This window comes from Saccopteryx bilineata, chromosome 4, assembly GCF_036850765.1.
Source record: "Saccopteryx bilineata isolate mSacBil1 chromosome 4, mSacBil1_pri_phased_curated, whole genome shotgun sequence".
Lineage (NCBI taxonomy): Eukaryota > Metazoa > Chordata > Mammalia > Chiroptera > Emballonuridae > Saccopteryx > Saccopteryx bilineata.
Genome location: NC_089493.1, coordinates 3,322,178 through 3,347,904, shown reverse-complemented (window position 1 = coordinate 3,347,904; position 25,727 = coordinate 3,322,178). Strand labels below are relative to the sequence as shown.

Genomic DNA, 25,727 nt, shown 5'->3' with positions numbered 1-25,727 from the left:
CCAGAAGCAGAAGGAACCCCACACCAGGGACAGGGGCTGGGGGTGGAGCTGTCACCTGGCACAGGGTCCTCAATCTAGACAGGAGGGAGCGCTGGCTGAGACCCTCAATGGCATCCAGGATGTCTTGCACAACTGGGCCCAAGACAGCCGGCGTCGTGTATACCTGGGTCAGTTCCCGCCACGTTTTACTGTTGGGCACAACCGAAGGGACACTTGGGGCCTGGCTGGGAGCCCTGCAGACCCAGCCACAAACCCTGAGCTGTGTACCCACCCCCAGAGTCCCCTCTGTGCACCCTGGGACAGACATTCCACCCATTTCTGTGGGCTGCTGTCGTCTGTTTCATCCGCACCCTTGTTTTTCCCTCAATGTATTTATTTGTGGGATGAGTGTTATACCTGCCCGGCTTAAACATCCAGGAGGACAGAGAAAAACTGCTCTCCCCAGAGGCAATCGGTGTTGGCACCTGGCGTGTCCCCCATGACTTCCTGTGCCTCTCTTCACACAGGGGCGGGGCAGTGTTCTTCCCCCCCTCTCCACAGATAACAGCAAATCTCCTGCCCACACGGGCCTGTCCACAGGGATGGAAACCTGACCACCTAGCCCCCCCCCCCCCGTGCCAGACAGCGCCCAGGGACATGCTAGGGACACGCCAGGGACGTGCTAGGGCATGCTGAGACACGCCGAGACACACCTGAGGATGCAGCAGTTTTCCAGCACGTGCAGCTCGGGGAAGGTCCCGGCGTCCGCGTTCTGGAGGAAGCCTCTAACCTGGAACTGGTACCTGCACGTGGAGGTGGACCCGGTGCCGGTGCTCTCTGCTTTGGGTTAGCTGGACCCCACCGTCCGTGTCTCCCTGTCTGGGCAGCGGCCACCTTTTTTCACTTACCTTTTCAGAAACTCTGAATATCTTTCCAGAACTATGGCTTGAACCTGGCTGGTGATAGGTGGCCCGATGTGTTGCACTGCCTTTATGGTTTCTTCCAACAACTGTCAGTCAAAGTGACAGGGCCCTCAGGGAGACCCAGGGATGGCCACATAGCCAGTGGACACTGGGAGGACTCCCCATTGTCATGCTTGTGACAGCTGTCCCCATCCTTTCCCTTTTCTGACTCCCTCAGACCCACTGTCCCTGCTCAAGTGTCCAGGAACCCAACTTCCACTGTGGGGTCTCCTCCCTGCGGCACCAGGCCCCACCACTGGCAGTCACATTTCCTCTGCCCCCAGCATCCCAGTCCTTCCACTCCCCCCCCACCCCCATCAGGCCAGGCATTCAGGCAGGAGCCAGGGTCCCTCACTTAGGGTGGGCTTTAAAGGTACTGACTGGGCCCTGGCCAGTTGGTTCAGTGGTAGAGCATTGCCCTGGCATGTGGAAGTCCTGGGTTCGGTTCCTAGTTATGGCACACAGTATTTGCTTCTCCAACCTTCCCCCTTCCCTTTCTCTCCCTCCCCACTCTCTCTCGTGCAGCCATGGCTCAATTGGTTCAAGTGCATCAGCCTTGGGCGCTGAGGATGGCTCGGTGGAGCCTCCACCTCAGGTACTAAAAATAGCTTGGTTGCAAGCATGGCCCCAGATAGGCAGAGCATCAGCCCTAGACAGGGGTTGCCAGGTGCATCCTGGTAGGGGCACATACGGGAGTCTTTCTATCTTCCCTCCTCTCACTTGGAAAAGAAGGAAGAAAATAAAAAGGTGCTGACTGCAGGGTGCTGGTTCTATCCCTGGGCAGGGCACATACAGGAACAGCTCGGTGGTCCTGTCTCTCCCTGCCTCTCTTTAAATTAAAAAAGAAGAAGAAGGAAGGTACCAACTGCATTTACCTGGGAGATTTCAAGGAAGATTGAGAGGGAAGACTGCATCCATAACTTCTGGTCATGGGTCAGGATGTACCTTAGATGCTCTTCCAACTCTGTCTATGCAGAACACAACGAAAGCATCGTCCACACCCAGGCTCCTCCCCAGGGCACCGCGGGGTCCGGCCCCTCTGCAGCGGAGGCTGGCGCACACAGCGAGCACCCTTCTGGATATGCCGCCCTCCTCCTTGGTCCTGACAGGACAGCTGCTCCGTTACCCACTCACTCAGACCATCTGTGAGCACCGGCCACCCCACGGGCACCGGAGTCCCTGTGCGAGTCGCGAGCTGAGAAGGTGCCCAGACAGCCACGAAGCATGCACTGCTGGGACAGACGAGGCCTTTGCCGAGCACCAAAAGATCACCGTGGCCTATGGAGACTGACTGGGCTGGGCCGGGGTACCCAGGGCACTGGAGCTCAGCTCCTGGTCGGAAAGCCTAAGTGTGAGCTCTCAGGCCCGCCCACAAGCAGAGACAAAGGCTTTCCTTGACGGCTCACCAGGAAGCTGCTGTCCTCACACTAGGCCTGGGCAGTGGCCAGTGCAGCAGGGGACTTGTAGGCAAAGACCCAGGCCCCTGCCCTTAGGTCTGCATGCCGAGCCCAGGGCCTTCACCTGAAGCTTGGCTTATTGGGGGGACCTTGGCTGAGGACTTGACTCTACAGCCTAGCACTAAGCACTTTTCCTAGCCTATAAAGCAGCAGGGACCATTTATGCGGGCTTCCTGAGCAGGGGCAGCATTCCGACTCCGCCTCTGGCCTCTTGCTGACACCACCCAATAAGATACGAAAGGCCACACTGTCCTTCCATTCTAGCGGTGTCTGAACTGACTACTCGGACACCGGGCAGCTCAGCTCCGCTCTTGACGGTTGGCAAGTGGACAGGCGGGGAATGGTACACCCTGCCTTCTTTCATTCAGCCCAGACTGCGACCTCACGGTTTCAGGGAAAGCTGGGGAGGAACAGGAGGCTGTGGACACCGGTGCTCCGTGGCAACGCCACCAAGTCTGGCCATTGTGTCTCGTTGGCAGCCGAGGAAAAGGCTGGGGGCATTTGTATACCAGTTACTAGAGAACTCCAGTTAGACCTATACTTATTCTATATCTCACTGTCATAAAGCTCAGTTTCCACATCGGTTACTTAGAAGGACAGAGAGCAATTCTGGCCCGTTGGCTCAGCAGTAGAGCGTCGGCCCGGCATGTGGATGTCCCAGGTTCAATAACCAGTCAGGGCACACAAAAGAAGCGCCCATCTGCTTCTCCGCCCTCCCCCTCTCCTTTCTCTCCCTCTCTCTCTCTCTCTCTCTCTCCCTCTCTCTCTCTCTCTCCCTCTCTCTCTCTCTCTCCCTCTCTTTCTCTCTCTCTCTCTTTTCTCCCCCCTTGCAGCCATGGCTCAATTAGAGCCAGTTGGCCCCAGGCGCTAAGGATGACTCCATGGCCTTGCCTCATATGCTAAGAAGAGCTCAGTTGCTGAGCAACAGAGCAACGCCCCAGGTGGCCAAAGCATCACCTCCTAGTGGGCTTGCTGGGTGAATCCCAGTCAGGGCGCATGTGGGAGTCTGTCTTTATGCCTCCTCTGCTTTCACTGAATAAAATAATAAAATAATAAACAAAATAAAATAATAAAATAAAAAGAAGGGCAGAGAACTTCCCTCTATCCCAGGGGTCCCCAAACTACGGCCCACGGGCCGCATGCGGCCCCCTGAGGCCATTTATCCTGCCCCCGCCGCACTTCCAGAAGGGGCACCTCTTTCATTGGTGGTCAGTGAGAGGAGCATAGTTCCCATTGAAATACTGGTCAGTTTGTTGATTTAAATTTACTTGTTCTTTATTTTAAATATTGTATTTGTTCCCGTTTTGTTTTTTTACTTTAAAATAAAATATGTGGCCCTGGCCGGTTGGCTCAGCGGTAGAGCGTCGGCCTGGCATGCGGGGGACCCGGGTTCGATTCCGGGCCAGGGCACATAGGAGAAGCGCCCATTTGCTTCTCCACCCCCCACCCCCTCCTTCCTCTCGTCTCTCTCTTCCCCCTCCCGCAGCCAAGGCTCCATTGGAGCAAAAGATGGCCCGGGTGCTGGGGATGGCTCCTTGGCCTCTGCCCCAGGCGCTAGAGTGGCTCTGGTCGCAGCAGAGCGACGCCCCGGAGGGGCAGAGCATCGCCCCTGGTAGGCAGAGCATCACCCCTGGTGGGCGTGCCGGGTGGATCCCGGTCGGGCGCATGCGGGAGTCTGTCTGACTGTCTCTCCCCGTTTCCAGCTTCAGAAAAATACAAAAATACAAAAAAAAAAAAAATGTGCAGTGTGCATAGGGATTTGTTCATAGCTTTTTTATAGTCTGGCCCTCCAACGGTCTGAGGGACAGTGAACTAGCCCCCTGTGTAAAAAGTTTGGGGACCCCTGCTCTATCCTGAAACCTCTCTCCCACGATTCCCAGGACTGTTGACATATCTGTGCCCTGAGGCCAGGAATGCTTGTGCTGTCCCCGTAAGTCCTCTTTGCCACGGGTGAGCTGTATGCACCATCCTGGGACAACTAACTCTCCATGGAAGGCTCGCGGGCTCTGCTCTCACTGGTGGTGCACAAGGAGCCGCTGGACCTCCTGGTCAAGACAGCAGGAATCTAGGGATGTCTCCCTATGGTCAATCTGCAATAAGCCTGTATCCGCCTGCAGCACTTTGGGACTTCTCACACAGCCACGGTCAAGGGCAGAATTAGCTCCCCTCCTCAAGCCCCTCCCCTGCCCGCACCCCCCGCCCCACGTGCAGAATCCAGAAGCCTGGGTGATGGGCACTCCTGGCCATTGACCTGGATCAGCGCCACCAGCCTCTCTTGTATTTGGGACATCCAGGAAACAAACATCAGTTGGTCCACGAGGCATTGTGCTGTAGGCTTCTGGGAGTGGGCAGGTGCCTCCAGCGGTGTATTCCTGCTGGATGAGAAGAAGGAGCCTAGAAGGAGCCCCAGGGGGCACAGAGCCCAGCTGGGGTGGGAGCAGGGCAGGGCTGGGTATGGAGGACAGCTCAGAGCTAAGGGCAGGGGACTCGAGGCTGGCTGGCCCTCCCTAACCTGTGCCATCCGCCCCCGTGCCCTGCATACAGGACTAGTAACTGCAGAGGGCAAGTGAGGTTGACGAATGTGAGCAAAAGGCTGTACCAGTGTAGACGAGTCTCAGTGTCATACACAGACTTTGACCATGAGCTCGCTGCATACACGCACCCCCCCACACATACTGCACAACAAACACACTGACACACACACACACATACACAGGCACTAACACACGTGTGGGGGCATGCGTTGTCCCCAAGGCCAGCTGAATCCACCCTTCCCAGACCACTCACTGCTCCCTCCCAGGAGGCCGTTGCAAAGGCCTCGGTGTTGACCGGGTTTGAGGGCCCTCACCGCGAGGCCGTGGCCTCACCCAGTACCCCAACCCCCATCCCTGCAGGCTCACTTCTGCTGCCCAAACAAGGTTGCCTTGCCCCAGGTGTAAAGTGTACAGTAGCTTTCCCGGCTGTGGCTGTGTGAGCGCAGGACCTCACAGAGGCGGCTGACGAGGACCTCCTGAAAGCAGGCCTTGTAGGCATCCCAGAGGGGGGCCCCCAGTCGGTCTGCCCTCTGGGCCCCCAGGCCCTGTCCCAAGGCCCCGTCCAACGCCTCCAAGTAGGGGCGCAGGTGAACCCCGGGGTTGAAGGTGGGCACAAGGGCCTCAGCATCACGTTCCAGCAGTCTCCTCAGCTGACTGCCCCAGGCGGCAACCTCACCCCAGGCGGCATCCACCTCCTCGTTCTCGAGGTGGTGCTGGGTCCACTCTATGGCAGCCATCACAGACTGGAGCTTCCGTTCCAGCTCCCAGCTGTGCCCCTTGCACCCCAGGGCCTGCTGGACAACCTGCCACATGCTCTGGGCCACAGTCTGGTACTCGAGGCCACAGTCCTGGCCTTCTTGTGCCAATGCCAAGATGCTCAGGCAGGCTTCCTGGAACTTCCCATCCTGGACCAACTGTAAGTAGCCTGGAAGAGAGGGAAGGATGGCTCAGAGGGGCTGTGGGAACAGAGAGAGCAGGCAAGGCAGGAGGACGCCTGCCACGGGACTCCTCAGGGTGATTCCCATCCATGGGGGAAGCCAGCAGGCCCACAGGGAGGCCGGGTTGAAGGGCCGTATGGGAACGGGGGTCTGTGTGACCAGCGTGAAGATCGGGAGGCCACAGATGGATGCTATGGTTGCAGCAGACTGGTGGGTTTTGCACAGTGTCACCTTTGGAGTAGAAAATCCTAACCCCAGCTGAGCCTCTGAGCGCCCAGGGCCACTAGGGATCTGCGCCTTCATCAGCTGTGGGCTTCACCCCAACATCCTGAGATGACAAAGGCATGCTCCCCACCAGAGGCATGAGGAGGAGGTCCAGAGAGTTAGTAGAGAATGTTCTAGCACAGTGCTGCGCAGCTCAAATGTGCATTAAGACCACCTGTAGGGCTCGCTCAAGCCCAGGTGGGAGTGTGCATTTCTGACACGTTGCCAAGTGCTGCTGATTGGCTGGTCCCAGGACCACACTTGGAAAAGCACTGCGCCTCCATGTTTGCCAGAGGGCAACCCACATTCTGCTTCCTTCCACATTTGGGACCAACTAGATTGAAGGATGGATGGATAGATAGACAGAGAGAGAGAGAGAGAGAGAGAGAGAGCCTTAGCTTTCATCTCTTTAACTCTGCCAGTAAGTCTCCTTTCAGGGCTTGCAGCAAATGACTAATTGTAAAGGAATGTCTGATGTCGCAAGCCAAAAAGTCCTGGCAAACTTCCATAAAAGACCCTCCTTGGTCCAGCAGCCAATGGGCTAGTGCCCCACGACCCGTCTCACTCCGCCTCCCCAAAACCCTTAAAACCCAAGTCCCAGGCTGTGCCTGGCGGGACTCCCCTTGTGAGTCAGCCCAGCAGGGTTCCTTTCTTCCTTTCAAGCCTGCTCTGGTCATTTTGGACTCCCATGGATTCCAACATTTGGTGCTAAAACCCGGGACAGGGTACCGGATGCCTGGACGATCCCCTTCACCTGCCAGACTTACTACCAGGGAAGCAGTGGGCAGCGGCACATCGTCCCAGGCTAACTCCCTGATTCTGTTTGGCTGTGTGAATGTAGATTGATTGGCCGGCTATCCCACCCTGTCTCGAACCCCTGTTGGACCAGAAGGTAAGGAATTTCTGCTCTTTCCCATCTCCAGCAGGCCCCTATTTTTTTTTATTCTTTATTTTTTTCTTTTTTGTATTTTTCTGAAGCTGGAAACAGGGAGAGACAGTCAGACAGACTCCCGCATGCGCCCGACCGGGATCCACCCGGCACGCCCACCAGGGGTGATGCTCTGCCCACCAGGGGGTGATGCACTGCCCCTCAGGGGCGTCGCTCTGCTGCGACCAGAGCCACTCTAGCACCTGGGGCAGAGGCCAAGGAGCCATCCCCAGCGCCCGGGCCATCTTTGCTCCAATGGAGCCTTGGCTGCGGGACGGAAGAGAGAGACAGAGAGGAAGGAGGGGGGTGGTGGAGAAGCAAATGGGCGCTTCTCCTATGTGCCCTGGCCGGGAATCGAACCCGGGTCCCCCGCACGCCAGGCCGACGCTCTACCGCTGAGCCAACCAGCCAGGCAGGCCCCTATTTGTCTCTCACCCTCACTCTCTCCTCTCACGGTCGCTGATTGGGAGGTCTCTACTCCAGGCCGCCTGTAACTGGACTTTCCTCAAAAGTCTAGGCGCCTAGCCAGGTTGCTCCACTCTCTTTTGAAAGCGAGATTCCCGGTGACGATCGGCCTTCTCGTTTTCCACGTTCAGTATAAAGGATAGTTGAGTCAGAGGACGCTCTTCTCTTTCTCTATTCTCCGCCTTCATGGGCTCCTCCCAGTCCCGACCCTCAGAGACTACTCCTTTGGGATGCCTCTTTAAAAACCTCACCAAACTCTGTCTCTCAGACCTCAAACCGAAAAAATTAATCTTCTTCTGTAACACGGCATGGCCTCAGTACACACTAGATAATGGCTCCCACTGGCCCGAAAATGGAACTTTTGATATTAACATCCTCCAGGACCTAGACCAGGGGTCCCCAAACTATGGCCTATGGGTCGCATGCAGCCCCCTGAGGCCATTTATCCGGCCCCCAGCGCACTTCTGGAAGGGGCACCTCTTTCACTGGTGGTCAGTAAGAGGAGCATAATTCCCATTGAAATACTGGTCAGTTTGTTGATTTAAATTTACTTGTTCTTTATTTTAAATATTGTATTTGTTCCTGTTTTGGTTTTTTACTTTAAAATAAGATATGTGCAGTGTGCATAGGGATTTGTTCATAGTTTTTTTTTTATAGTCCGGCCCTCCAACAGTCTGAGGGACAGTGAACTGGCCCCCTGTGTAAAAAGTTTGGGGGCCTCTAATCTAGACAGTTTCTGCCACCGGACACAGGACAGGCTTCAGAAATTCCTTACGTGCAGGCTTTCCTCTACCCTCGCTCCTGTCCTTAATTTCTGTACCTTCTGTTCTACACGCAGGCCGTTTTGGCCAAAGAAACCTCACTTAAAACCTCCGCTCCTAATCTTTCCTTCTCTGCAGACTCCCAACTCTCTCTCCCTCCTGCCTGACCTCCGGGGCACCCCTCTTTCGAGACTCCTCTCTGGTCCCTCTGCAAATCTCTTTAGCTCGAGTCTCTTCCCTCCAGAAAGCCCCCTCCCCTCTCTTCGCAGAATCCTGTTTCTCATTCACTTGCAAATCTTAAACCCCTCCAACCCCCTCACAGGCTGCCGCTCTGCCAGTCTCTCCTTTATCCCCTCCCCCCTCCTTAAAAGCTGCTGCTCCAGCAGTGGTGCCTGTCTCTGCCTCGCCCCAACCCCCTCCTCACAAGCTCTGCCTCTCTCTTCTTCGACTCCTCCTCCCTCCTCACAGGCTGTGGCAGGGTGCCTTTCTTCCCCTTGCCCCCTCCCCTCTCCTCAGAGCTCTAAATCAGGGGTCTCCAAACTTTTTACACAGGGGGCCAGTTCACTGTCCCTCAGACCGTTGGAGGGCCAGACTATAAAAATAACTATGAACAGGCCCTGGCCGGTTGGCTCAGTGGTAGAGTGTCAGCCTGGCGTGCGGGAGTCCTGGGTTCGATTCCTGGCCAGGGCACACAGGAGAGGCACCCATCTGCTTCTCCACCCCTCCCCCTCTCCTTCCTCTCTATCTCTCTCTTCCCCTTCCGCAGCCGAGGCTCCATTGGAGCAAAGTTTGTCCGGGCACTGAGGATGGCTCTGTGGCCTCTGCCTCAGGCGCTAGAATGGCTCTGATTGCGGCAGAGCGACGCCCCAGATGGGCAAAGCATCACCCCCTAGTGGGCATGCCGGGTGGATCCGATTAGGCACATGCGGGAGTCTGTCTGACTGCCTCCTCATTTCCAGCTTCAGAAAAATACAAAAAAATAAAATAAAATAACTATGAACAATTCCCTATACACACGGCACATATCTTATTTTAAAGTAAAAAAACAAAACGGGAACAAATACAATATTTAAAATAAAGAACAAGTAAATTTAAATCAACAAACTGGCCCTGGCCAGTTGGCTCAGCAGTAGAGCGTCAGCCTGGCGTGCGGGGGACCCGGATTCGATTCCCAGCCAGGGCACATAGGAGAAGCGCCCATTTGCTTCTCCACCCCCCCCCTCCTTCCTCTCTGTCTCTCTCTTCCTCTCTCGCAGCCAAGGCTCCATTGGAGCAAAGATGACCCGGGCGCTGGGGATGGCTCCTTGGCCTCTGCCCCAGGCGCTAGAGTGGCTCTGGTCGCAACAGAGCGACGCCCCAGAGAGGCAGAGCATCGCCCCCTGGTGGGCAGAGCATCGCCCCTGGTGGGCGTGCCGGGTGGATCCGGGTCGGGCGCATGAGGGAGTCTGTCTGACTGTCTCTCCCCGTTTCCAGCTTCAGAAAAATACAAAAAAAAAAAAAAATCAACAAACTGACCAGTATTTCAATGGGAACTATGGGCCTGCTTTTGGCTAATGAGATGGTCAATGTCTGGTTCCCTATTTGTCACTGCTAGCTGTAACAAGTGCTATGACATGCTTCTGGAGCTGTGAGGCGTGCATCCTGCATCACCGGAAGTAGTACTATACTTGAGCGATGCTGCGCTTTGACCACCAATGAAAGAGGTGCCCCTTCCGGAAGTGTGATGGGGGCCAGATAAATGGCCTCAGGGGGCTGCATGCAGACCACGGGCTGGGCAGTAGTTTGGGGACCCCTGCTCTAAATCTTTTGACTCCTCTGACCACGTGGTGCCTGCCACCAGCAGCACTTCAATCTCCTCCTCCTCCTGCAGATTCTGACCCCCCTTCTTTCCATCCAGCTGTTCACACTGTCCATCCGTCTACTTTCTCTCTTCCTCTCCTCTATGCTGGCAACTCCCTGACATCTTGAAAAACTTTAAAAAGCAGAATTGTCTATTAAGCTATGTGAGTAAGTAATCCGTCTTGTCTCTTTGTTTGTCAGAAAATATCTCTAGTATAATTTGAATTGAAACAAGTAAAGTGTGCTCATTTAAATTCCTTAATTTATAATTTGTAAAATCTTTGTTTAATGTGTATCTAACTGTGTCTGTTTCTAAGGCCTTAAACCAATAATTACCCACCTCTTAAACCAGGTTTACTCATCCCCACGGACTCCCCCTGCAATATCCCCATCCTTCCTGTTCAAAAACCTTCAGGGGCTTATCTCCTCGTACAAGCCTTACATCTAATCAATGAGGCTGTAATTCCCCTCCATCTAGTAGTCCCTAATCTCTACAAGTTACTGTCACACATTCCCTCAAACACCACTCACTTCACGGTCCTAGACCTCAACGATGCCTTCTTTACCATTCCTCTACACCCTGACTCTTACTTTCTGTTTGCATTCACCTGGACTGACCCGGACACTAATGCAGCCCAGCAACTTACGTGGACTGTCTTACCTCAGGGGTTCAGAAACAGCCCACACCTGTTTGGGCAGACACTAGCTCAGGATTTAGCAGCATGCTATCTCAAAACTAGTACTCTCTTACAATATGTAGATAACCTACTCCTCTGCAGGCCCTCCCTGCCTGCCTCAAGGAGACACACCACCACCCTTCTTAACTTCCTCGCTGTGAAGTGATATCGTGTCTTCTCTGCTAAGGCTTAACTTCACTCTCAGTCTGTAGCCTATCTGGGCATCGCCTTAACCCCCACCACCTGAGGTCTCACCCTAAATCAAACTCAGACCCTCCACAGTCTCCAACCATCTACTACCGCAGATCAAATCTTTTCTTTCCTCAGTCTAATAGGCTTCTTTAAACACTGAATTCCCAATTTTACTCTCTTAGTCAAGCCCCTCAGTGGGATCTTCTGAGCATGGCTTTTAAGGTCTAAAATGACCAAGGAAGTAACAAAAAAGGCAATAAGGCCCAAAAGAAGTCAGAAAATACCAGCTTTTGGCATACGCTCTTAAAGGCTCCAGCACCCTAAAGGGCTTCATAGGATTCCATCAGGGCCCTGCTCCAGAGTGGAAAGAAAGGTCATTGAACTGTAGCCTGCCAGGCTTCCCGGCCCCATCAAGGGACACATCATTGCTGTGGAAAGAGGGACACAAGAAGGTAAGCTGCCCCCTTGCTCCATGGAGGGAGGGTTCAGTCTCTTCTATCCCTGTTCCAGCTACCTGTAACCTGACCTTGCCCAGCGTGCTGGGAATTGCCACTGAAGACCCAAGGATATCGTTCAGGAGCCTAAGGTTTTTCTTCCAAGTAGCAGATAAACTAATCTCATTTCTCATAAACACAAGAGCCATCTACTATGCATTGTCTGAATATTTAAATTTTATTTATTCCTCAAAGATCTCTACTGTGGGTATTGACAATAGAGATACCGGTTGGCTCAGTGGTAAAGCGTCGGCCTGGTGTGCAGAGGTCCCAGGTTCGATTCCCGGCCAGGGCACACAGGGGAAGCGCCCATCTGCTTCTCCACCCCTCCCCCTCTCCTTCCTCTCTGTCTCTCTCTTCCCCTCCTGCAGCCGAGGCTCCATTGGAGCAAAGATGGCCCAGGCACTGGGGATGGCTCCTTGGCCTCTGCCTCAGGCGCTAGAGTGGCTCTGGTCGCAACAGAGCGACGCCCCAGAGGGGCAGAGCATCGCCCCGTGGTGGGCAGAGCATCACCCCCTGGTGGGCGTGCCAGGTGGATCCCGGTTGGGCGCATGCGGGAGTCTGTCTTAACTGTCTCTCCCCGTTTCTAGCTTCAGAAAAATACAAAAAAAAAAAAAAAAGGTTCTGACTAGAAAGGAATTGTGTGGTTTTGATAATAGAAGGTATAAGGTATGGAAATACTTTTGAAAGAAAAGGAAAAGCAAGTTGTTATGAGAGCCAGTTATTTCTGGATAAGAAAGTTCATGAAAGTTGAAGGTTTATGTAAATTGTAGAAGGTTTGTGCAAGTTGTACAGAGAAAAAAAATTTGAACAGTCAGAAAACTAGTTTTCGAAGAATGTTTAATTAGTCACCCTAGCTAACAATCCTCTACTCTCCCCACTTATTAGGACGACTCTTTCCTCCACCCTGACCATCTGGAGCTCAGAAACAGAAACAAAACCGACCCCTTGTCCTTCTATTCTCTATTCACCTCTCATTCTGTATCACCCAATCAGAGTGGTACCAACTTGTGTGGGACCAACACCTATATATGTCTCCCTACTAATTAGACAGAAACCTGTACCCTAATCTATCTCACCCCCAATATCAACCTAATCCCATCCCATGAGCCTCTTTCAATTCTTAGTACACTATCCGTCAATCTAAGAACCAAATGAGCTATACAGGTAATTCCTCTTCTTGTTAATTTAAGAATTTCTATAAAAATAGGTCTAGGGGCAGGGGGACTATCCACTGCCTTATCTTATTCCCACTCTCTCTCTCTCTCTCTCTAAAGCCCAGTGAATTTGTAAAAAACAAACTGAGTCATGGAATCGGTGGTTTCACACAAACTAGGTGTCTTGACTATTGCCTTTCATTGGTCCACTCACTCTCCTATTTATTTTTCTAACTTTTGGACCCTGCCTCTTAGGTTTGTTCACTAGTTTCTTACAGAACCGCCTGCAGACCTTCGCCAGTCAGAAAATCGGAAAAATTTACCTAACCCTACACACCAACCCTGAAATCCTTGTGAAACAAAAAATCTGAAACCCTATAAATACACCCCTACCCGACAAGAAGCCATCACTGCATCTCTCTACCCCTCACTGGAGTGATCCTTAGGCAAAAACCTCTCACCGCCCCTACTCTGCAGGAAGAAGTTACAGAAGACAATGACCTCCATCCCTTTTCCCTTGAGGGAACCTTAGCTTTCATTTCTTTAACCCTGCCAGTAAGTCTCCTTGCAGGGCTTGCAGCAAATGACTAATCATAAAAGAATGTCTGACGTCACAAGCCAAAAAGTCCTGGCAAACTTCCATAAAAGACCTTCCTTGGTCCAGCAGCCAATGGGCTAGTGCCCCATGACCCATCTCACTCCCCCTCCCCAAAACCCTTGAAACCCAGTCCCAGGCTGTGCCTGGCCGGACTCCCCTTGTGAGTCAGCCTGGCAGGGTTCCTTTCTTCCTTTCAAGCCTGCTCTGGTCATTTCGGACTCCCATGGATTCCAACAGATAGATAGATAGACAGACATACTGACAGATAGATAGATGATAGATAGATAGATAGATAGATAGATGATAGATAGATAGATAGATAGATAGATAGATAGATAGATAGATAGATAGAAAATAATGACAGATGGATAAAAGGTAGATGATAGATCTTGCACAGAACCCGGGAGGGGCCTGACTTTCAGGCAGGGTGGGGGTGCAGGGGAAGGATCATAGCCTGTCTTTCCCCTTCTTGGGGTCCCTAGAGTTCCCCAGTTTCAGCCCCTTCTGCAGACAAAGACCTCAGCCCAGGCCTGAGCAGCAGCTGGAGACAGAGCTTTCACAATGAGACACTTGGGTTTTCTCTCCAAAAGTTCAGAGGAATTAGAGTGACCTTGTCTATGTCAGTCAGTTTACCCGGCCCAGCACGTGAGATGGACCAGGGGACAGAAGATGTGTCTCTCTACCTGGGCCAGTGCCAGGGCAGGCCTCTGGTTCCCCCCCCCCCCCGGGACAGGGCGGTGGCCTCCTCACCGTCCCTTCCTCTTCATCCTCACTCCTTCCCGCTGTCATGCTGCTGCTATGCCCAGGAGCAGTGACACCAGCCACCTGGGGTGCTCTCTGCTCCCTGAGCTGCTGGGGTGCCACTCCCTCTCCCATCCGAACCCCCTTTACTGAGACACACACTCTGCCATGGTGGTCTGGGACCAGACCTGCAGTGTTTCTGATACGTACCTGCCTGGTCCCCTGAGGGCAGGCCGGCACTGGTGCCTGTGCTGGGAGCCTGCCGGAAGGAAAAGCCAGCCCCGATGGGAAGGGACGGTTGAAACACACTTTCAGGACCAGGGAGTAGAGAGAGTCCCAGGGTGCCGGAACTGGCATCAGGGCGTCACTCGGGCAGGCTGAGAGAAGGTTGTAATGGAGGCACAGGCTGGGCTTGCCCACAGACCCTAGTGAACAGGGTAGGACAGCCAGGGACGTGGCACCAGCCTGCACAGCTGTGGATGGGAAGGGTCACCCACTGCCCTGCCCGGGCCCAGGAGGGCTGCATCCTGGGCTGTGAACCTTGGGGCAGAGGGATTGCAAGACTGTGTGGGGGAAGCTACACTGCCTGAGGGCAGTCACCGAGGCTAAAGGCTCTGCGGTCTCTGGCAGGGTTCAAAGGCTTTGATTTCTTAATATGCGACGATGGTGGTGCCCAGTGCCGTTAATCGCTAATCGCTAATCGGCCCGCCCTTGATAAGAACGGAGGTGCCAGGAGCCAAGGCTCGGGGAAAAGATCAAATGAAGAGGCTTGCACACACTGGATGGGAAAGGAGGGCACCCCCAGTTCGGTCACAAGCACCCGGTTTCTGAATGTTACGGGTATCAGCGGGGGCAGGGGTGGTGTGAGGATGCCACTGCCCCAGAGGACTGCGCCAGGCAGGCAGAGCCAGGACTGGAAGACCCCACGGAGGATCCCAGAGCAGCAGCGAGACCACGTAATGTGCAGCGGCAGGAGGCAGGCTCTGTGGAGACTCGGGGCCAAAGCCGGCACGAGGCAGTGCGGGCCAAGGCGTTTCAGCACTCGGACACCCATTCTTATGGACTGGAACTGGAAAGGACATTTTTTTTTAAGATTTTTTTAAAATTTCTTCATTTTAGAGAGGAGAGAGAGAGAGAGAGAGAGAGAGAGAGAGAGAGAGAGAGAAGGGAGGAGCAGAAAGCATCAACTCCCCTATGTGCTTTGATCAGGTAAGCCCAGGGTTTCAAACCGGCGACCTCAGCATTTCAGGTCCAAGCTTTGTCCACCACAGGTCAGGCGCAAGGGCATTTTTGAACTGTAATTTCTCACTGGAAATTTCAGTATGGGAGCGGAGTTATGTTTCAAGTTGGGATCTCAGAATGCCTTTTCATTGTCGAGGGCAAAGGCATGCCCTCTCCTTCCTGGTGGCTGGAATGCACATATGATGACAGGAGCTGGGCAGCCATTATAGGCCAGGACCTCACGTGGAGAAGTTTAATGAGAAGGTCTGGGTCCCTGAGCACTGAGGTGCCCTGGACCGTGTGCCCAAACCCTCCACAACAGAAACAAATTTTATCTTGCTTAAGCTACTATTTTGCTGGGTCTCTCAGCAGAACTTTCATATAAAACAAAGAACTGGGTGGGTGGGGGATATGGGGTGGAAATTTAACTAATTAATTAATTTTCGTGACAGAGAGAGGGACAAATAGGGACAGACAGACAAGGACAGAGATGAGAAGCATCAAATTCTTCGTTGTGGCCCCTTAGTTGTTCATTAATTGCTTTCTCATATGTGCCTTGACTGGGGGCTCCAGCTGAGCCAGTGACCCCTTCCTCAAGCCAGCAACCTTGGGCTTCAAGCCAGCAACCACTGGGCTTAAGCCAGCAACCACGGGGTCATGTCTATGATTCCACACTCAAGCCAGTGACCCCATGCTAAAGCCGGATAAGCCCACACTCAAGCTGACGACCTCAGGGTTTCAAACTTGGGTCCTTGGCTTCCCAGTCCAATTCACTATCCACTGCACCACCACTTGGTCATGTTTTATTACTTTATTTTATTTTTAGTTTTTTCTTTTTCCAAGTTGAGAGAAGGGGAGAGACAGACTCCCGAAGGCATCCTGGCCAGTATCCACCCAGCAACCCCCGTAAGGGGCCAATGCTCTCCGCACCTGGGGCCATGCTCACAACTGAGCTATCTTTAGTGCCTGAGGCGGAGGCTCCACCAAGCCATCCTCAGCGCCTGGAGCCAATGCACTCAAACCAATAGAGCCATGGCTGCAGGAGCAGAAGAGAGACAGAGAAGCAAGAGTGGGAGGGGTGGAGAAGCAGATGGTTGCTTCTCTAGTGTGCCCTCACCTAGAATCAAACCCAGGACATCCATACATAGGGCTGACGCTCTACCGTTGAGCCAACTGGCCAGATTCATTTTTTAAATTTTTTAAAAGATTTTTATTTATTGATTTTAGAGAGAAGAGAGAGGGGGGGGGAGTGAGACAGGAGCAAGAAGAGGAGCAGGAAGCATCAACTACTAGTAGTTGCTGCTCATATGTGCCTTGACCTGGCAAGCCTGGGGATTCAAACCGGCAACCTCAGCATTTCAGGTCGACGCTTTATCCACTGCGCCACCAGGGCAGAGCATGTGGATATCCAGTGCATCAGGCTGGGATGGAAATTATTCTGAATCAAAGCAGGACAGTCTCCAATAGCATTAAAGTATTTGGGGGTGGGGAAGAAGGTTCCCTATTCACTTCTAGTAGCTAGCTCCTTGTTGATAATTCCTTAGATTAGAGAGTAGCCACGAGAGCCCCTGCAATCTCTGTGAGGTCACCGGGCTCAGGGCTACCTGGCATCACTCCTCTTTCCTTCTAGAGCTGTGCAGTTCAATTGGGCAGCCACAAGCCACAAGGTGGCTACTGAGCATGTGACAAGTCCCGGCGGAGCTGAACTGTGAGTGAAAAACACACCAGACTTCAAAGACTTTAGTATGAAAAGAGAACGTCGAAATCTCAGTGAGGTGAATATGGACTGAACACTGAAACAGGCCGGAGTCCTCCTTCGGCTACACTGGGCTAAGTAAAATACATTGCTGAAATTAACTGCACCTGTTTCTTTTTATATATTTTTCTTGTGATTACCAGAAACACTTTTTAAATTTTATTTATGGATTTTAGAAAGAGAGGAAGGGAGAGAGACAAACATAGCCATCTGTTCCTGTATGTGTCCTGGCCAGGGATCGAACCAGCAACCTCTGCAGATCAGGACAGTGTTCTAACTAACCGAGTATAAGGCCAGTGGCCGGCGCCATCGTGGACACACAGGTTCCCATTTGATTTGGGCTGATGGTAAAGGAACCGTGGAGCCAGAAAATGGTGGGCCATCTCGTTTCTTAAAGTCTCACAACATCAGACCAGCAAACAAGCAGGGAAGATGGCTTTCCTCTCACTCAGGGCTCCCAAAGCCCCAACTCATTCTCCAGACTCTCCGGGACTCACAGGCCTCCACCAGCCTCAGCAGGGCTCAGCCAAACAGTCTGGGCCAAAATCTCAGGGCTCCCATGCCCCTCAGCGCGCTCCCTCTCTCTCTCTCTCTCTCTCTCTCTCTCTCTCTCTCTTTGGATTCTCCAGCAAAACAGGCTGGGGGTAAAAAAAAACCTTCTCCAGCAAACAATAGCAAACAATCGCCCCTCCCAAGCAGGAAAGCTACCCGCAATTTGCAATCTGCCGCACTGAGGGCACGCACCTGCAGCCTTCCATAGACTACACGCACAGGGCGCTGCCCCAATACAGGAGAGCAAACCTAAAACACATTTGTTTACCTAACACCGAGCTATCTGGCCAGGGTGTACCTACTAAAACCTTTACGTGACCTGGGCACCTCAGGCTCTGTCCACGGGACAGTGCTTTGTTAGAACAGAATCACCCCATCTACGTCTGGTAGGGAACCCCTGTTTGTCCCAAACCAACACAGCTCTCCTCAGGGTGGGGGGTTGTGATTACCCCACCTTGACACAGAGAAACAATCTTGACTAAGCCCTCAAAGGACCTTGAGGTCTCCCCAGCTCCACATAAACATGACAACTTCTTAGCAAGGATACTGTGGGGATGGATGGGTCAGGCAGGCAAAAGTCAAACTGGGAGAGTCCACCCTTGTGTCCACACATGCTCAAGCAACTGGCTGATGAGATGCTCATCCACTAGCCTGACTGGTGTCCACCATGCCCTGTGCAGACCCGTCACACTGCAAATAGCTCAGCTGCTCTGGGCCAACTATTACCCTGTGTCAAAAGTGTGGGACGGTGTAGGAAAATGGCCGGAGATTGGAATGCCATCCTGAAACAAGTCTTATGTAGGGACTTTGGAAAGCCAAATCCCGCGGGAGCAGAACATTTCCCCGCTACCCTGCTGCCCTGGCCAAGCACTGATAAGGCTGTTGTTTCCATTGACACTTTCTCAGGGTTTTTATGGGTCACACCTGCTACCTACTATTGGAGAACAAACACGTCATGTGATCCAACACTTTTTAGAAACATTTGCTGTCATGGGCATCCCTTTGAGCATTAAAACCGACAAGGGCCCTACCTACACTTCCTCTTCGTTTTGTCAGTTTTGTCAACAATGGCAAATTAAACATACAGCCAGCGTCCCTTATAACCCTCAAGGGCACGCCATTGTTGGAAGAGCTCATTGTACATTGAAAGCCGTGTTACTGAAACAAAAAAGGGGGAGTAGGGGAGAACCCTCTAGGATACAATTAGGCAGAGCTCTTTTTACTTTAGATTTTTTAGACATCAGAAATGATGCCACTGATACAGCCACTGAAAGACACCACCTGAGACAGCCTTTAACTATTATATCACAGCCCATTTATTGGAAAGATGATAATGGGCAATTGAAAAAGAGATTAGTCAAAATATGGGGGCGAGGATTTGCTCTTATCTCCACAGATACGGGAGACCAGTGGCTACCTTCCAGAAGATTGAAGCCTCCGCACGAGTCGGAAGTGGGAGAGAGGAAGATTTGACATCTTTGAACAGCCTACTTGGGGGCAACTGAAGAAACTTACCCAGGAGGCAGAAAATGTTTTAATCGGGACTACGACTCCACAAACATTCTCAAATCTGTTTCCTGCCATGTTGGCTGTTGTGTCCGTAACAGTAAGCAGAACTAACTATTCTTACTGGATTTATATTCCTAATCCTCCTTTAAATAGACCTGTTAATTGGGAAGACACCCCTTTTTCTGTACATGTTAATGATTCTGTTTGGCTTCCAGGACCATTTGATGGTCGTGAACCCTTAAGGCTCAAAGAAGAGGGGCGAGTTATATCAAATTGTACTGTGGCTCAGATGGATTACCCGTTTGTACAGGTGCAGGAGATCATTGCTTAAAACCACAGAGTTGGTTATCTACCGTACAAAATGGGTCATATCACCTTGTTCTTTATATATTACAAGGGTGGACCTTTCAGAATAAGTCATATAATGGCACCACTGATAGTGCTCCCAATCTTCCTAATTGTCAACAAAGGCGTGCTAATGGTATAGATAGCTGGATGATGTGGGGAACATGTAAAGGAGAAATTGGAAGAGTACGTCTTAATATTTCCTATGAAAGCGTCTTTTTTTTTTTTTTTAGTGTATGAGAGAGACAGACAGACAGGAAGGGAGAGAGATGAGAAGCATCAATTCTTCATTGCAGCACCTTATTTGCTTATTGATTGCTTTCTCATACATGCCTTGACTGGGGGGGGGGACTGGAGGGGGCTACAGTTGAGCCAGTAACCTCTTGCTCAAGCCAGCGACCTTGAGTTCAAGTCAGGGACCATGGTGTCATGCCTATGATCCCACGCTCAAGCCAGTGACCTTGGGGTTTCGAACCTGGGTCCTCAGCATTCTAGGCCGATGCTCTATCCACTGTGCCACTGCCTGGTCAGGCTGAGAGCATCTTTGATTGGGCCCCAGTTGGCTCTGCTCGGACCAAATATTCTTTACATACGTTAACCTGGAAAGCCTATTGTATGGCATGGTAGAGGAATGTCTCCCCCAGCTCCTCACTTTATAGGAGGACCTACACATACAGATTTATGGAAAATTGGAATAGATTTACATCATATGAGTGCATGGAAAGGTTCATATATTTATCAATCAGGAAAATATTTGTTGACAGTTACACGCATTGAATCCCATAACATACAAGTTTGTGTGCATCTGTCTACCTTATACTATATTCATGACTGGTCCTGTGTTCTGGAATGAATCAATTAATCTCATTACCTATGTGAATTGTTCTTTTTACACATGTCTCAATTCTTCTATTAATTATAATCAGTCTGTTGATTCTGTGTATATAAAGCTAGAACAAGAGTTTGGATCCCTGTTCAGATGCATAGACAATGGTAAAACTCGCCTGAAATGTATTCAATAGATGAGGCTCTAAAAAAGATATTACACAAAGGAAAACATTTTATAGGTATATTAATTGCTGCTGTTATTGGAATTATTTCTATCACAGCCACTGCGGCAGCAGCAGGAGTTGCTCTTCATCAATCTATACAAAACACAGAGTTTGTGCAAAACTGGCATGAACACTGAAAAATTATGGAATAGCCAAAGATTGATTGATAGTCGTATTGAGAGTCAAATAGCAGATTTACAACAGGCGCTAGTACTATTGGGAGATCAATTGGCAAGCTTATAACATCAAATAAAACTTAAATGTGATTGGAACATTATTACCTTTTGTGTAACCCCGCATCCATATAATGAGACTAACTTTCTTTGGGATAAAGTTAGAAGACATTTGCTTGGTCAAGGTAATACAGCTGTGAAAATACATTTGCAACAAGATATATATGACACTTTCAGAGAAAAATTGGAATTGCTTTCTGGTGCACCTTTATTAAGTAGTATTGCTGATGGACTATCTGAACTGAACCCTGTTAAACAGTTACAATTATTAGGAGCTTCTACAATAAGCACATTAATTGTCATTGCTGTTTTATGTTTTTGTATTTGCTTAGTCTGGAGAAAGAGCAAAAGCGACTTGGGTCGTTCCGAAGGACGGGCTTCTTTGTACATCATATAATGTTACAGAATGAGATAAACAAAAAAGGGAGAAATGTTAGAGGAAAGTCAAAGCACGCAGTGACTTTCGGTTCCCATACTGAGAAAGCGAAGGCGGAGACCAAGCATACATGACTGAAGCAGTCGCGTCCTTGGGAAGGCCAGGGACGTGGACGCTTGGCCCTGCTGGAGCTTTCTGCAGGTCGAGAATCAGACAGCAGATGGTGTGGTCTTTTGTCTCAGAAAGGGCAAGAGAAATCTAATCAGTTTTTCAAAACTAAATAATAAAATTGTACACTCTATTCTGCTTGCTAGTTTCTTACACAAGACGACATATTCTGCTAAATAAATTGGATAGCTGATCTCTCCAAGGCACCTCCATCCTGGAGAGATTGGGGTCCTCCACTTGCAATATTGCTGCTGCCTCATTCCTTTGCGGCTCCTCTTCATGAGACCCTGAACATTAACAACACGCTATTAAGATTAATCAGATTTGTTTATGTGTCCTGCTCATGTCTCTGTACTGTAGTTGTCTTGTTTGTATGTAAAACTGTACTCAGGTCTGTGAAACGAGGATAAATAATAAATGGCTGGTTTTTAATTTTGGCCTTTTTCAATTGAGACTGCTTAACTGCGAGCCTGAACAAAAAATACCTTTGCTGGATAAATGAGACCCTGAGTTTATTCAGCTCCGAAGATAAGGGGCACCTCCTCCCTCCAGCCTAAATCTCAGTTGTTCTTAGGTGACTAAGAATCTCTGTGGAGCCTGACCAGGTGGTGGTGCAGTGGATAGAGCTTCAGACTGGTGCGTGGAGGACCCAGGTTTGAAACCCCAAGGTGGCCGGTTTGAGCCCAAAGTTTGCTGGCTTGAAGCCCAAAGGTTGCTGGCTTGAAGCTCAAGGTCGCTGGCTTGAGCAAGGGGTCACTGGCTCTGCTGTAGCCCCCCTGGTCAAGGCACATATGAAAAAGCAATCAATGAACAACTAAGGAGCTGCAATGAAGAATTGATGCTTCTCATCTCTCTTCCTTCCTGCTTGTCTGTCTGTCTCTCTCTCTCTGTCTCTATCAAAAAAAAACACATTTACTGGAAACTTCTGAACCTTTTCTGAACCTTATAACCATTTCCTGTGTACCTGGAAGGTTTTGGTTGATCACCCTTCTCTGTTCCTGAGTCTATGCTCTGCTAACTTGCTTGAGGGTTAAAGAAACAAATAAATACACTGAGGCTGCAGAGATCTGGGCTCTCAGTCCTAGAGGCTGGGGGTCCCCGCACCCATCTTTTCTCTATGTTGTGTCTTGTGTGCTTTTTCTTAAGTCCTGCAGCGCCTTCCTCTCGTGCATACCCATTGCCAAACTGGTCTCAGCAGGAAAGAAAGTGAAATGACCCTAAAAAAGGGACCGTCCTGGCAAGGATGCCCTAACATCACCTCATAGGCACAAGGCTATGAGAATTCTGGGAAACCCTCAAAGATCCCATCATCTGTAGATCAATAGATAAATGCTTGTCCCTTCTCTGGAGATGATGCCAGTCTTCGTCCAGATGCCAGCGATACACAGGCAGCTGGCAACAGTGCATCCCCCGTGACCCTGCACTCCCATTGCAGTTCTGCAACTTCCCACTGACCTCATGGGAAAGCTGACATTTGAAGCATTTTATCTGCAGAAAAACATTCCCTAGCTTAGGAATGCACCAGCTACTCCGAGAAAGCGTACTCCCTCCCCCACAAACCCGCTATGGACCAGAGCCTCAATAAGCAGAGCAGCCCCTCTCAAGGCCAGTCAGCAAGCTTCCCTGGTCATGAACCATGCTGGACCGTGGGGACACAAATGTGGATCAGACACAAACACCCCCCACAACCCCAATCCCACCCCACATTCCTCTTCTCTGACCCCTGCAGTACAGCCCCAGAGCCCATGGCACAATCCAGCAGCCAGCTCTGGTTGCTTGGATTTGAACCTTGATCTCCTCTTTTGCTGTGTGTCCCTAGGCAAGTGACTCAACCTCTCTGAGCCTTGGTTTTCTCAGCTTTACAAGAGCGTGGCATGGTAATCCGTGTGAGGTGCGCTCACAAATGTGATGACTATTGGCTGGTTCATTCTGTATTGGTCCTATTCTTATCCCTGGCATTGAGTCTCTGAGCCTCCACAAGTTTAGCCTCTCACCCCAGCCCTATGCCAACTCCTTGCACGATGGATGGTGGTTGTCAGCAAGCCAGCCCCCCTTAGCATGTGGGTTTCTCCAGGCTTGGGAAAGAAGTGTCTTATCACTCTGCCTGTTCCCTTCCAGGTCCTCAGGATAACAGCCAGGAGGGTGGCATGCAATAAACATTGACTGGAGAAAGGAATAAGTGAGCAGAGGACTGAATGAACAGAAAAACAAAAGAATGGGACAAGGACTTCCTGCCGGATGGAAAAGGTCAAGCTCCTACCTTTGCAGGTTTCTTCCTGGTGAATAACCTTTTTGGGTTCTTTATCCCTGTACGATACTTTCTGAGAACATTTCAAGATTTTCCTCGACTTGGAAGGACGGCTTTGGGGCTGCTCCCTCTGGTGCTCTTGTGCCTCCCTGGGCAGAATGTGCTGAAGCTCATCGCCTGCTTCATCCTGCTGCAACTTTTTCTGGCTCCAGTTCTGTCCCATTGTGAGTCCGTGTCTCTCCCTGCCTCTGCACCGGAGCAGCCCAGCCCTGCAGAAGGTTGTGCTCAGAGATGCTCCACCTTGATGAAAACAAAAGAAGCAAATGGAGGAGGCTGGGTAACTGCCCCAGCCATTTCCTGTGCAGCTTACAGTAAGGTCATAATCACTTCTTAGAATTTCCCCGAATTCCACTGACTAGGGCTCCACCTCCCAGCAAAGACAGGAGACTCAGTTTCATTATTTAGTCCAGAAATGTTTCCCTGACATCTTGGCTCAACCCTACAACACAGGAAAGGCCATGCAGTCACGCAGACCAAGCAACATCACCACCATCACCACAACCACACTCCCATTCAGCCACTGCTGTCAAAGAGTGAGAATGAATCTTGTTCAGATTTTTTTAAAATCTGTCATTAAAGAATAAATTATTCATGGCTGTGATTTCTTTTTTTTTTTCCTCCATTTCTTTTTTAATTAAATTTAATGCAGTGACATTGATAAATCAGGGTATATATGTTGAGAGAAAACATCTCCAGATTATTTTGACATTTGATTATGTAGCCCCCCTGGTCAAGGCACATATGAGAAAGCAATCAATGAACAACTAAGGAGCTGCAATGAAGAATTGATGCTTCTCATCTCTCTTCCTTCCTGCTTGTCTGTCTCTCTCTCTGTCTCTATCAAAAAAAAAAAAATTTACTGGAAATGTAAGGACCAAGAGAAGATCAGAAAATAGGCAGGGCACTAATGGAACAGGGAACTTAAGGGTTACAGGCAGGTCCTGCTCCTGTTCTGTTAGGAATAACATGCCCAAGGTCGTTCAAGAAGCAGAGACAGATAGGGACCCTGTGAGGCTGAGAGAAAAAGAAAAAGAAAAAGAAAAAGAAAAGACAAACGTTTGCATTCTATTGGTTAAAAGACCCTTATCAGAAGTTTATGTTTGGAATTCGCCAATGAGCTAGACCCCAGCCCCTGTTGCTATGCTATGTGCAGCCCCCTTAGCAAATAGGTTACCGCCACATCTGCTTCTGTATTATATTTGCTTGCTTAGCTAATAAAAAGATTTAGCTGTGAGCGCTAGGTGCAATTCCCATCTGCAGCTCCTTGTGAGCACAGTATCTCCAGACACCTCGGGAATTTGCCCCTGCGCAGGTAAAACTGGCCAATAAAGTTACATCTATACTCCTGAAAGTCTCCGACGTTTGTTCTTGTACCCGGTGGATGTTACAGAAACTTCTGAACCTTTTCTGAACCTTATAACCATTTCCTGTGTACCTGGAAGGTTTTGGTTGATCATCCTTCTCTGTTCCTGAGTCTATGCTCTGCTAACTTGCTTGAGGGTTAAAGAAACAAATAAATACGCTGAGGCTGCAGAGATCTGGGCTCTCAGTCCTAGAGGCTGGGGGTCCCCGTACCCATCTTTTCTCTATGTTGTGTGACCCCTCACCCAAAGTCAAATTGTCTTCTGTCACCTTCTATCTCGTTTTCTTTGTGCCCCTCCCCCACCCCCTCTCTCCTTCCTCGCCCCATTCCGCCCTCCCCCCACCTCCCCACCCCCATTGCCATCACATCATCACGTTCTTGTTGATGTCTCTGAGTCTCATTTTTATGTCCCATCTATGTATGAATTCATATAGTTCTTAGTTTTTTCTAATTTACTTATTTCACTCCGTATGATGTTATCAAGGTCCATCCATGTTATTGTGAATGATCCGATGTCATCGTTTCTTTCTTTTTTTTTTTTTTACAGAGGCAGAGATAGACAGGGACAGACAGACAGGAATGGAGAGAGATGAGAAGCATCAGTCATTAGTTTTTCGTTGCGCGTTGTGACTTCTTAGTTGTTCATTGATTGCTTTCTCATATGTGCCTTGACTGTGGGCCTTCAGCAGACTGAGTAACCCTTGCTGGAGTCAGCGACCTTGGGTCCAAGCTGGTTAGCTTTTTGCTCAAGCCAGATGAGCCTGCGCTCAAGCTGGCGACCTCGGTTCTCAAACCTGGGTCCTTCCGCATCCAGTCCGATGCTCTACCCACTGCGCCACCACCTGGTCAGGCTCGATG

The 25,727-nt window shown here is 50.6% G+C and overlaps 1 protein-coding gene and 1 long non-coding RNA gene across 2 annotated transcripts in view; one reads left to right on the top strand and one right to left on the bottom strand.

Moving 5' to 3' along the window:
* Positions 1–24,131, bottom strand: part of LOC136335920 (uncharacterized) — a 32,808-nt gene extending 8,677 nt beyond the window's left edge. Inside the window, exons 1-7 of the mRNA XM_066277150.1 lie at positions 23,459–24,131; positions 5,299–5,857; positions 4,650–4,773; positions 1,817–1,909; positions 888–988; positions 693–782; positions 56–188 (exon numbers count right to left, since the gene is read on the bottom strand). Of these exons, the coding sequence (XP_066133247.1) occupies positions 56–188; positions 693–782; positions 888–988; positions 1,817–1,909; positions 4,650–4,773; positions 5,299–5,857; positions 23,459–23,669 (1,311 nt within the window). The 5' untranslated portion in view covers positions 23,670–24,131. The remainder of the gene's footprint in view (positions 1–55; positions 189–692; positions 783–887; positions 989–1,816; positions 1,910–4,649; positions 4,774–5,298; positions 5,858–23,458) is intronic.
* LOC136335921 (uncharacterized) lies at positions 6,782–23,497 on the top strand. The gene is made up of 4 exons (XR_010731331.1): positions 6,782–7,026; positions 16,838–16,982; positions 18,912–19,121; positions 23,317–23,497. It is a non-coding gene; the product is annotated as an uncharacterized lncRNA (long non-coding RNA).
* Positions 24,132–25,727: the final 1,596 nt, after the last annotated feature.